At 49.8% G+C, this 11,202-nt stretch overlaps 1 protein-coding gene across 1 annotated transcript; it reads left to right on the top strand.

Annotated features, from left to right (window-relative positions):
* The first annotated feature begins 856 nt into the window (after positions 1-856).
* On the top strand, positions 857-10,100 carry DLAT (dihydrolipoamide S-acetyltransferase). Its single transcript, XM_068994684.1, has 14 exons — positions 857-1,162; positions 1,923-2,024; positions 2,272-2,396; positions 2,513-2,669; positions 3,671-3,797; positions 4,572-4,759; positions 5,158-5,320; positions 5,540-5,607; positions 6,280-6,366; positions 6,456-6,563; positions 7,009-7,124; positions 7,392-7,554; positions 8,029-8,165; positions 8,660-10,100. The coding sequence occupies exons 1-14, from the start codon at positions 944-946 to the stop codon at positions 8,787-8,789; spliced, it is 1,890 nt and encodes a 629-aa protein (XP_068850785.1). The 5' UTR covers positions 857-943; the 3' UTR covers positions 8,790-10,100.
* The last annotated feature ends 1,102 nt before the right edge of the window (positions 10,101-11,202 follow it).

Genomic DNA, 11,202 nt, shown 5'->3' with positions numbered 1-11,202 from the left:
TTGCCAGCTTCACGTCCATCTCTGCTACTCAGAGGAGCAGTTTGGTTTGGGAGGTTTCTCCCTCATAAAAGCAAAAGGTGTCACTTTTAAACGAGTTTTAACCCTGACTCCAGAGATTTTTTTACAAGATAGAGTTAACAAGTATAGGTACAGGAAAGTAACTCTGAGGAAAGTTGGGCAGAAATGAACAAATTGTAAGCAGTGAAAAAGACAAGCCTGGGACATGGTAGTAAGAGCACATCTCAGAATAAACCCACCCTCCACGGAAAGGAGTTCTTGCTTAGGTTGAGGTGGAACTTGGTGTGTTTAATTTATCACCTTTGCTACTCCTGTCACACTGAACAGGAGCCTGGTGAACTGAGCCTGGCGCTATCCTCTGACACTCCTTGGATACACTTACATGTGTTGTACCCCATCCACCCTGAGCCTCCCCCGGCCCAGCCTGAGGCCGTTCCCTCTTCTCCTGTCCCTGTTCCCCGGGAGCAGAGCCCGACCCTCCCCCGGCTGCCCGCTCCTCTCACAAGGTTCCCCCTGCGCCTCCTTTTCTGCAGGCTGAGCCCCTTTCCCCGCTCCCTCAGCCGCGCTCCGATCCGGCTCCCGCTGCGGGCGCGGGGCGGTGCCGAGGCGGTGCCGAGGCGGTGCTGAGGCGGTGCTGAGGCGATGTTTAGGCGGTGTTGAGGCGGTGCTTAGGCGGTGCCGAGGCGATGTTTAGGCGGTGTTGAGGCGGTGCTTAGGCGGTGCTTAGGCGGTGCTGAGGCGGTGCTTAGGCGGTGTTGAGGCGGTGCTTGAGGCGGGGGCTGAGGCGGTGCTGAGGCGAGCCCGCTCCCGCCCCGCCGCGCTTTACGGCCGCCCCAGTGTCGCGCCGCTCCGCCCGCACGGAGGTCACCGAGCGCCGCCGGCCCCGGTCCGCCCGGCCCAGCCCGGCTTCAGCCGCAGCCCCAGCATGTGGCGGGTGTTGGCGCGACGCGTGTCCCGGGGCGCGGCCGGGACACCCGGCCTGGTGCGGCCCCGCCGAGCGCTCGGGGCCGGGGTCGGGGCCGGGGCTGTCCCGGCCCGGCGCGGCCCGGCCTGGGGCGGCCCCGCGCCCCGCCCGCTGCTGCCGCCGCCCGCCTGGCCCCGGCTCGTCCCGTGCCGCTGCTGCAGCCTCCCGGCTCACCAGAAGGTGAGAGACACCCCCGAACCCGTGTCCCGCGTGTCCCCCGTGTCCCCTTCCTGCCCCTTCGCTTTCCCCCTCCGGGTTTTCCGTCCCCTCGCCGTGCGGCTCAGTTTGCCCCAGGGACAGAGCTTTGGGATCATCAAGGCTGGAAAAGACCTTTAGGATCAGCAACCCAGCACTGCTGATGGAGCCCCCACACCACAGCGCCCACACGGCTCTTGGACACCGCCGGGGTGGGGACTCCACCACCTCCGTGGGTGAACCTATTCCAGCGCCTGACCGCCCAAACAGGGAAAAAATCGGCGGGTTTTGTGCCTTTGGCACCACCCTGCCTCAAGTCCCTGGATGGCTGTGGGGTACTACTTCCATCGCCTCTGTCCTTTATCTCAGCCCCGCTGTTGGTCCCTTGGCAGACCCAGGCCAAGACCTGGCTCTCTGTAACCCCTTCTTGGTAGAATCGTAGAGTGTTACGGGGTTGGAATGGACCTTAAAGCCACGTGCAGGGACACCTTCCACTATCCCAGGTTTCTCCAAGCTCCATCCAGCCTGACCTGGAACAATTCCAGGGATGGGGCAATCACAGCCTCTCCCCTCAGCACCCAGTGTGGGTTTGCCCAGGGTTCCTCACCAGCATCTTGGGGCAGTCCTGTGGATTTGCAGCAGTTTGTGCCCCCATCCCAGGCTGAGCTGAGGATTTGTCTCTGTCCTGGGTGTGACTCCTGCTGCTGGATCTGTCAGGGTTGTGACACTGTCCTGTCCCTCACAGGTGGCACTGCCAGCGCTGTCCCCCACGATGCAGATGGGCACCATCGCGCGCTGGGAGAAGAAGGAGGGGGACAAGATCAATGAAGGGGATCTCATAGCAGAGGTATCCTGGGGACGAGGCTGGGCTGGTCTCTCATGAGCTGCACGTGTGGCCTGGGGGCTGTCCCTGGCCGAAGACAGATTTTGGATGACAGATCCCAAGGGATGTTGGTGGGAAGGAGTGGCTGTCAGCCTCTCAGAGCTGGTTTGAGGGCAGACTTCTCTAGAGCTGCCACCTCAGGGTGATTTTTCTGTGACCCTACCACAGACTGGGAGGCTCTGGGCTCACCATTTCCTGTTCTCTCTCAAAGGTGGAGACAGACAAAGCTACAGTTGGCTTTGAGAGCCTAGAGGAATGTTACCTGGCCAAGATCCTGGTGCCAGAAGGAACAAGGGATGTTCCTATTGGGGCCATAATATGTATCACAGTAGACAAGTATGTATTTTCCTAACCCTTGACTTGAATTTTCCCTTTCGGGGCATCTGGGGTGCTTTTTGTGAAAGGCTGAGACCATCACCTGATGGGATTTGGGGCTCTGTGTTTTCTTCTAGGCCTGAATATATTGATGCCTTCAAAAACTACACCCTGGATTCTGCAGCAGCTGCTCCCCCCGCAGCCTCAGTGCCTCCCCCTCCAGCTGCAGCCCCTTCCCCACCATCTCAGCCTTCTCCTCAGGCCCCTGGCAGCTCTTACCCTCCTCACATGCAGGTAAGAGAGCACTGCTCCTGCTTTAAGGCTTGCTGCACTCTTTCTGCCTCTGGCATTGCTACCTGTGGGGGATTTTGTCAGAAAAACTGTCTGGAATGGGAATTTATTAACAGTGCCACTTCAGTTGTTGTGTGCTTAAAGCAGGTGTTGGGGAACATCCCAGAAAGCTTTTTTAATAAATTTATTTCAGCATTTCAGCTGCTGGTGGAGGAGAGACTTGTTCCTCCAGGGTTGTTGTCTTGAAAAACATGCTAAATCTGTATTATTTGGACAGTTGTGGTATAACGAGACCTTGTGCTTAGTGTGAATAAGATCTGCTCATATTGCAGAGCAGAGCTCAGGTCTGTGATGCTCTGGTGAACACACCAGGTGTGTCTGTGGGTGACTAATAACGAGTTGTGTTTGTGGATGATCTTTTTGCCTTGTTTAGATAATGAAGTGTGCCTCCACTGATGGATCTGAGGACTTGGTACAGGGGGTTGCTGTGACATTCCTTTGGAAAAGAAAATCTGGAATACTAAACCCCATCCCACAGATAAAACATGTGGGAACTGATTTGTCTGAGGTGTTACTCAAAGTCAGTAATAAAAGAATTAGTGAATAACTTCTTAATCTGTGTTTTGGCTACTAAAGTTACTTCCTTCCTTCTGCTTGCCCCTCTGCCCAGTTTTGCTCCATATGTGTGTGTCACTGTGACAAAGTGACTTGCTCCAGCCTTCCTCAGCCTTGCAGGTGGCAGCTCTAGGATGATGGCAGTGATGATTATTTTGATTTATCCATTTCTTGCCCTCTGCTCTTGCTTGCTGTCCTGCTCAGGCCTTGCTAAAAGAAGCCAGAGCAGCACTGTGGGACAGCTCTGTGCTTGGCCGTCATGGAGCCAGGCCTAGGAGTGCATTAAAGCTGCTTCTTTAGGTTGGCATCATTTCTCAGGAGTTCAGAATGTGTTCCTGAGTCTTCTGGATGACCAGGATCTGATTGTGTTGTGTTCTCTGGCTTCCCAGATCACTCTCCCTGCTCTGTCACCAACCATGACAATGGGCACAGTGCAGAGGTGGGAGAAGAAGGTTGGGGAGAAGCTGAATGAGGGAGACTTACTGGCCGAAATTGAGACAGATAAAGCCACAATAGGTGAGTCCACAGCCCAGAGTGGGTGAGGTGCCCTTGGCAGGATCCCCAGCAGCCTCTGCCCGCTCCTCTGGCTGCTCAGGTGATGCCATGATGATTTTTGCCTTTTTTTTTATACACCTTTTATGTATTCTCAGTACCCTTAGCAGAGATACTTGTAATTCTTTGAGCCTGATATCTTAGCATAGTCCTGGTATTCTTCTAGGCCAGAAGACTCCTAAAGGCCTCACAGCTGGAGGCTGGAAAGCCTTACCCTGTCTTGAGAAACCAAGGCCCCTCTAGAACATATCCTGTAAACTAGGATTAGTCCCATCTGGGGGGAATACTTTAGAACAGGGAGATGTCACACCATTCATTGGGATGTCTCTGTCAGAGATGCTAATTGGCAAGGTCTGTAAATTGCACACGCAATGTGTGTGTGCATTTGGGCGTGTTCCACCCTGACGGATTGTTGCACCACAAGGATCCTTATTAAAAACCCTTTTATCCCTTAACCATGTCTGGCTCTTGATTCTAGGACCAGGGAAAAGGTCCTAGAATCACAGGGGATGATGCTGTGGGACAAGTTTTGTTAACATCTCATTCCATTGGAGAGCTGAACGCTGGAGCTCCTAGGAACACTTCCGTTTCCTCATTAATCCTTCTTGGCAAGTGCATGGAGAGGTTTCCCTGCTGGAGAGGATTCTCCTGCAAGACAGGGCTTCAGCAGCCAGAGTCTCCAGCAGCAGCATTTAGAGCGGCTCTTCAGCTCCTCAGTGTTGTTTCTCTCCCTTGCAGGGTTTGAAGTGCAGGAGGAAGGCTACCTGGCAAAGATCTTGGTGCCTGAAGGAACAAGAGATGTGCCCTTAGGAGCTGCTCTGTGCATCATTGTGGAGAAGGAGGCTGATATTCCAGCCTTTGCTGACTACCAGGCTGCTGCAGCCACTGACATGAAGGCCCCAGCTCCTCCTCCTCCTCCTCCACCGGTAAGGAGACGTCATGGGCACCACTTAGGAGTTTGAGCTGAGCTGTTGTTGCAGTGTGAAGCCCTGGCTTCAACAGGAGCGTTCTGATTTGTGCGTGCATGGCTGATCCACGTGTTGAGAAGTGATCACCAAAACCTACAGCAGGTTTCCTTCCTTATGGTCTTTTTCCCAGCCTGTTGCTTGTGCCAGTTCTGATTCCTTGCAAATGGGGAGCATAAGTCCTTTGTTTTATTTGATGTACAGCCCAGCAGCTCAGCTGACCTCCTTCCAGTGAGTTTCTGATTTCGTTTCTGCCACTGGCAGCCTTTGTGCAGATTAGTGATTATCTCTTGATTGATAATTAGATGGGCCAGTTCTCTTGCTGTGCCTTCCACTGATGACTTTGATTCTTTGTTAAGGTGATGGCAACTCCTGCAGCTGCTCCTCCTCCTCCCCAGCCTGCTGCTGCTCCTGCCCCAGCAGCCCCCACGGCGGGGCCACCCCACAAAGGAAGGGTCGTGGTCAGTCCCCTGGCAAAGAAATTGGCAGCAGAGAAAGGAATCGACCTTACCCAAGTGAAAGGTACCTTTCCTTTCCACCTCCTTGCTCTCACTATCAATTTTCTGTCCCTGTGGATCTGTATTTCCCTCTTCTTCCTGGCAGGAACACCCTGACTGTGCAGCTGTCAACCAGGAGTTGTGTTCAATGATTTCTCTCTGTTGAATAAAACTGGTACCTTTAGAAGCAAAGCCATGTTGGAAATAATCAAAATCCTCTCCCATTTTCCTTTGCCCCTTTCAGGTACTGGACCAGATGGCAGAATCACCAAAAAAGATGTGGAGTCATTTGTGCCATCAAAGGCTGCTCCAGTGAGTAGGCTGGAAACCTGTGGGAATGGGTGTTACAGGGATGGAAAGGCTCTGTGGAAGGGCAGCTCCCACATGGAACTGGCATTGCTGGATTTTGTGGGCAGTGGTGACTGTAAAATTGTGACATTTAACCTGTCAGAAACACAGATGAAGCTTTATCCCTTTATTTGTCCCTTTGATATTCCACTGAGGAAGAAACCAGTGTGCTCCCAACCCTTCCTTTGGTTGCTAAATCTTCATGGGCTGAGGTCAGCCCAGTCCCAGCTGGTCCAGCCCTGCTGAACAGAGCGGATCAGAAGGAAAGCCAGACCTAGGAACCCCCAGCCTGTTGCTGTTACCCCAAAACTGTTCTGATCCGTGGTTTGTGTTTTCCCTGAGCCGCTGGAGGTGTTGCTGTGTGTGCTGAAGTTTGGGAGAGCCCTCCTGTAAAACAACCAGAGCAGGACTGGCAGCTCAGGGAGCTTCACAGCAACGTCTGTCAGTGCTGTATTGCTAAATCACTCAATACTGCATTTAATAAAAATACAGGGGTTAGAAGGAACCTTGTGGGTACTGGAGAGGAGAGGCTGAGGAGAAATAGCTGCTGCTCACACCAAGAGGCAGCTTGGCCTCAGCCATGAGTTGCAGTTGCTCTTTGGGTGTTTCTGGGGGTGATGCTGGTGTTCCCTGCAGGCTGCAGCTCCGGGGGCAGTTCCTGCTGCAGTGGCAGCAGCACCCGAGGGGACCTTCACGGACATCCCCATCAGCAACATTCGCAGGGTAAGAAGATTTCAGTCCTTTCCAAGATCATTATTTTCAGCCAGGAATTTTCCAGGCTGATCTGTGTTCCTTGCTCTGCACACGCCCAGGTCATTGCTCAGAGGCTGATGCAGTCCAAACAAACAATACCTCACTACTACCTGTCCATCGATGTCGACATGGGAAAAGTCCTGGTGCTAAGGAAAGAACTCAATCAGGTGAGTTCTGGCCTCTTGGCTAGGAAAAAACCACTCTTTTCAGTGCCTTTTGTGGGTCAGTTCTGGACTGTCTGTGATAGAATGAGATTTTTCTCATGTCTGCTGATTCCTGACTTCCCTAAGGGGCTGCTCTGAGTCTGCTTGGTGGTGATTCTTTATTTCAGATGGAAAAGAAAAGGATAGAAAGCTTTTTAATAGTTAGAAACGTAAAAAAATTAGAATAATAATTCTAAGCCAAGTTTCCAGAAAACTAAACATTAAACGTTAAACAAAATTTCTTAAATGATGAAGGAGATGCTTTCACCTCCTAAATTGTCTTTGAATATTAATGCTTGCAAGTGGTGTGATTGTTTTCTAACATTTCCTGGGAACTGTAGTGACTGCCCTTGTTAGCTGGGGTGATGTGCAGGGGACAGACTGACACCTGGAATCTCTTTATTTGCAGGAGGTCTCAGATAACATTAAACTTTCTGTCAATGATTTCATAATTAAAGCTTCTGCTTTGGCATGCTTGAAGGTGCCTGAGGCAAATTCTTCATGGATGGACACAGTTATTAGGCAGTAAGTTTATGGCATGGTCAGAGCCAGAAACTTCCTTTGTTCGTGGCAAAACGGCAGAACTTCTTCTGGGATGTGAGGGAGGGAAAAAATATAATGCAAAGATGAGGGGTTTTGTTAAAGTGGTAAAATCTTTGTATCTAAGGCTGGTGTGCAAGGTGAAACAATTGTTGCAAATTAATGGCAATTTTGGGTTGTCTGGACTGTTTTTTGGAATTTTTCATGTTTGTTCTCTTGCTGGAGTGATTTCACCTGCTGTGTGTGTTGCAGGAATCATGTGGTGGATGTGAGTGTGGCTGTCAGCACTCCCGCAGGGCTCATCACCCCCATCGTCTTCAACGCTCACATCAAGGGCCTGGCTGCCATCAGCAAGGACGTGGCTTCCCTGGCAGCCAAAGCCCGGGAAGGGAAGCTCCAGCCTCATGAATTCCAGGTGAGAAACTTGGGCTGCTGTTAAACTCTGCAGCTCTTGACTTGTTTAAAAGGAGCAAAGGCTGTTCTGGGATGTTTGAGCCTTGTTCAGTAATCACAGAATATCCTGAGTGGGAAGGGACCCAAGGGATCATTGAATCCAGCTCCTGGCCCTGCACAGACACCCCCAAATCCCACCCTGGGTACCCCTGGCAGCGCTGTCCAAACGCTCCTGCAGCTCTGGCAGCCTCGGGGCTGTGCCCATTCCCTGGGGAGCCTGGGCAGTGCCCAGCACCCTCTGGGGGAAGAGCCTTGCCTGATCTCCAGCCCAAACCTCCCTTGGCACAGCTCCAGCTGCTTCCTGGGTTCTGTCCCTGGTCACCAAAGAGCCTCCCCTCATCAGGAAGCTGCAGGCTGGGATGAGGTCGTCCCCTCCTCATATTCCTACATAAAACAGTTTTAGTGAGTTTGACCATGAATGTCTGTTTTCTCTTAGGGTGGTACTTTCACAATTTCCAATTTAGGAATGTATGGGATTAAGAATTTCTCTGCCATAATCAATCCACCTCAAGCCTGCATCCTGGCAGTGGGTTCCTCAAAAGAAAGGCTAGTGCCAGCTGATAATGAGAAAGGGTGAGTTTCATCTGGTCCTGAACTCAAACTCTTAAATCATGCCTAGTTTCCTAACACCTACATTAGATAATAATTTTAAAAACCCTAAAATGTATTGTTTACACAGTGTTTTCAGTACTTGCTTCAATTTGCATTTAAAGAAAACCTGGAGGATGGATTCTAATTCAGGTGTCCTGTGTGTAATATCCCCTTGCTTGGAACTGAAATGCTTCTTTTTCTTTGTGTGAGGCTGTCCTTGTGCTGCAAGGAAAGCTGAGCTCCCTGCCCCAAGGAGAACATACAAAGGTGGTTTTAGTGCCTCAGAGAAGTTACTTCCTTAGTTTTCCTCAGAGAAGGAATGAACATGATCTGCTCTCTGGTGCAATTGGGAGAAACATCTGTCACCAAGCGCCAGCTGCTATTCCTGGCTCTCCAGGAGGAGCCTTTCTGCTGTGTAAGTGGCACTGCCTTGCAGGGGAGTGTGTTAACCTTTCTTTTTGTTGTTTTTCTCCCAGCTTTGATGTGGCCAGCGTGATGTCTGTCACCCTGAGCTGTGACCACCGTGTTGTGGATGGAGCAGTTGGAGCACAGTGGCTGGCTGAGTTCAAGAATTTCCTTGAAAAGCCAGTAACCATGCTGCTATAATTTAACCATGCAAAGCAGAATTTTCCTGGGTCACACTGTTGTGTTTTAAACAAGCTATTTAGACTTTAGTGTTCAGACTTTGAGAGAGTTCCTTTTTTTATTTAAAATATGTATTATATTATCTGGTAATGTTATTTACCAGTCTGTACAGAAAAAAAGTTTGCAAAAGTGCTTTTCAGAGCAATATTACAGCTACACTGTATTTTTATACAGTTAGTTAACTTGCAAACTCTTCCAAAACAGAGTTAAGCATCCCAGATTAAAAAAAAAAAATTATCCTGGCATTGTGCCAGCTGCTTCTAAACTCGGGTGCCCAGGGGGTGCATACCAACAGTTTCATGACCTCAGTGTTGTGAGAGACTGGAATTTCAAACATTTCACAGGAGCGAAGATGAGATGGTCACAGAAAGGTACCAGCAGGAGGGGAATTCCCATTTATCCTGTTCCTGGGGCAGGGGAGATGGCACATGCACTGAGGGGCTGAAGTGCCTGGGGATAGAGTCTCAAAGGCCAAGTGCTGCTGTTCAAAGCCTTTTTGGAACCTGGCACTGGCTGGGACCTTCTCAGCTACGTGATCCCTTTTGAGCACTTTAAGGGGAAAGAGCACTGCTGTCTGTGGGGTCACAGCTCTCGGTACCACAGGGAATGTGCTGTCTTCTCATGGACTCTCACTGACATCTGCTTTTGTATGGAAACTCTGTAGCTGCTGTTCCTCTGGCTGAGTTAAGCCCAGGCTCTGATGCCATGGAAGTAACTTGCAGAATGTTCAATGTGTGTTGGAAGCCAATGTAGACAAATCACACGTGCTGATAATCCAGGGGATGTTAATCATGTGAGGACTTGGATGTTTGGAATTTTTCATTTCAGGCATTCTAACATAGGAAGCTCTGACTTAAGCCACTGGAATTGCAGGCCTTCCCTGGATTTTCTATGTTGTCCAGCCTCAGCAAAGCTGCAGAATGTGCTCTCCATGTACATATTGTATGTAAGGTGCTTCTCTAGTTTGTTGGACTCATGTCCAGTTACCCCAGGCATTGTATCCTGCGGGGGGTGCAGTGCTGAACATTCTGAAATTCCACTTTCCACATGGAAATGTTCATGTGAAAAAGGACAACCGTGCAGTAATGACAGAGTGACCAGGAGAATTAAACAGGGGGGCAGAGTTGGGGGAAAAAAAAAAGAAGAAGTTGTTCAGGCCGATCCTGTTATTCTGTATATTGCATTAAGTACTGTCTCCTGTAAAGTTCTGCAGAATTCACTAAAGATATTGAAAGAAAATACTGTGGAAATTAAATATTTTTGTGGGAACTATTTAGTGTCTGGTTGCTGTGATACCTGGTTTTCATGCCTTGCTTAAGCAAAAAAACCAAAAAAGTGCATTAAGGTTTTGGATTTTCTTGAATGACCTGAAATACCCTGATTCCAGACTGGCTCTAGTGAACCCATGTTCCATTAAATGTTTGGAATTGACAACTACTAAACCATGTCCCAGTGCTTTTCTCTTCAGCTGTGTGTGGCTTCACTGCTCTGGGTCAGTGCTCTGCAGCCTTTCAGTCTCCCAGTGAAACTCACCCTATTAACCTGAAATTCCATCACAAATCTTCCCAGACATTTGCTTTTTGCTGTCTGCAGCTTCCTCTCTGCACTGTTCACCTGGGCACCTGTAGGGCCATGTGTGACAGGTTGTTCCAGCATTAAATACTTAAAGAGAGCTGCTCTAACCATCTGAATCCTGTCCATTTATTTAACAAAAACACATCACCACTGTCACTGCTGTCCCTTGAATGGTGTAGTAAAGCATGTGGGCATTGGTGGTTCTTTACTACAGCTCTTAACTGCAGATAACAAGTACTGTAACTAAATATTCAAGTATTCTTTGAATATTTACAATATTTGCTCATTTTTTTTCCTAAGTTTGCTGGTGCTACTGTTCCTCCAGCCTTAATTTTCTACTTGCACCTTCTAAAGGCATTCGAGATACTCATCTCAGTGATTAAAAAGTGAATTAAAAACACCCTAAACCCCATCACCACCAAAGATTCTCACTCTGGGCTTTTGTTGTGCAATCTGTGCCCAGGAACTGGGCAGGATGCAGGAGTTGAGGACCTGCCTTGGCAGCTGCTGCTGTGATCAACAACACCCCTTTGGCTTTGTCCAACGCTGCTGTGGCTGTTTCTTCAGTCTGGCAACTCTAGCTGGAATTTGTATTTCTCAGGACCCTCAATGATGCTGTCCTAAAACACAATTCAAATCCACGATTTACTGACAGGGAATTAGCAGTGAGCATTTCTGGGGACACAAAACACGAGGTTCTTTCTGCTGCCTTACCTTTGAAATCCTCGGAAGCAGAGCCGCCCTTGGGCAGTTCAGTTCTGAGCTCAGTTTAGAGCGGTCCCTTGTTTGCGTCCTTCCC

This window comes from Aphelocoma coerulescens, chromosome 24, assembly GCF_041296385.1.
Source record: "Aphelocoma coerulescens isolate FSJ_1873_10779 chromosome 24, UR_Acoe_1.0, whole genome shotgun sequence".
Lineage (NCBI taxonomy): Eukaryota > Metazoa > Chordata > Aves > Passeriformes > Corvidae > Aphelocoma > Aphelocoma coerulescens.
Note: the sequence above shows the minus strand (reverse complement) of the source record. Positions and strands in the feature narration are given on the sequence as shown.

What these genes read in the sequence shown, in the direction of transcription:
- DLAT (XM_068994684.1), top strand. Translation starts at nt 944, where the DNA reads ATGTGGCGGGTGTTGGCGCGACGCGTGTCCCGGGGCGCGGCCGGGACA. An exon ending in GACAGATAAAGCCACAATAG is followed by an intron (nt 3,798 to 4,571) that starts GTGAGTCCACAG and finishes TCTCCCTTGCAG; the next exon opens with GGTTTGAAGTGCAGGAGGAA. An exon ending in CGACCTTACCCAAGTGAAAG is followed by an intron (nt 5,321 to 5,539) that starts GTACCTTTCCTT and finishes TGCCCCTTTCAG; the next exon opens with GTACTGGACCAGATGGCAGA.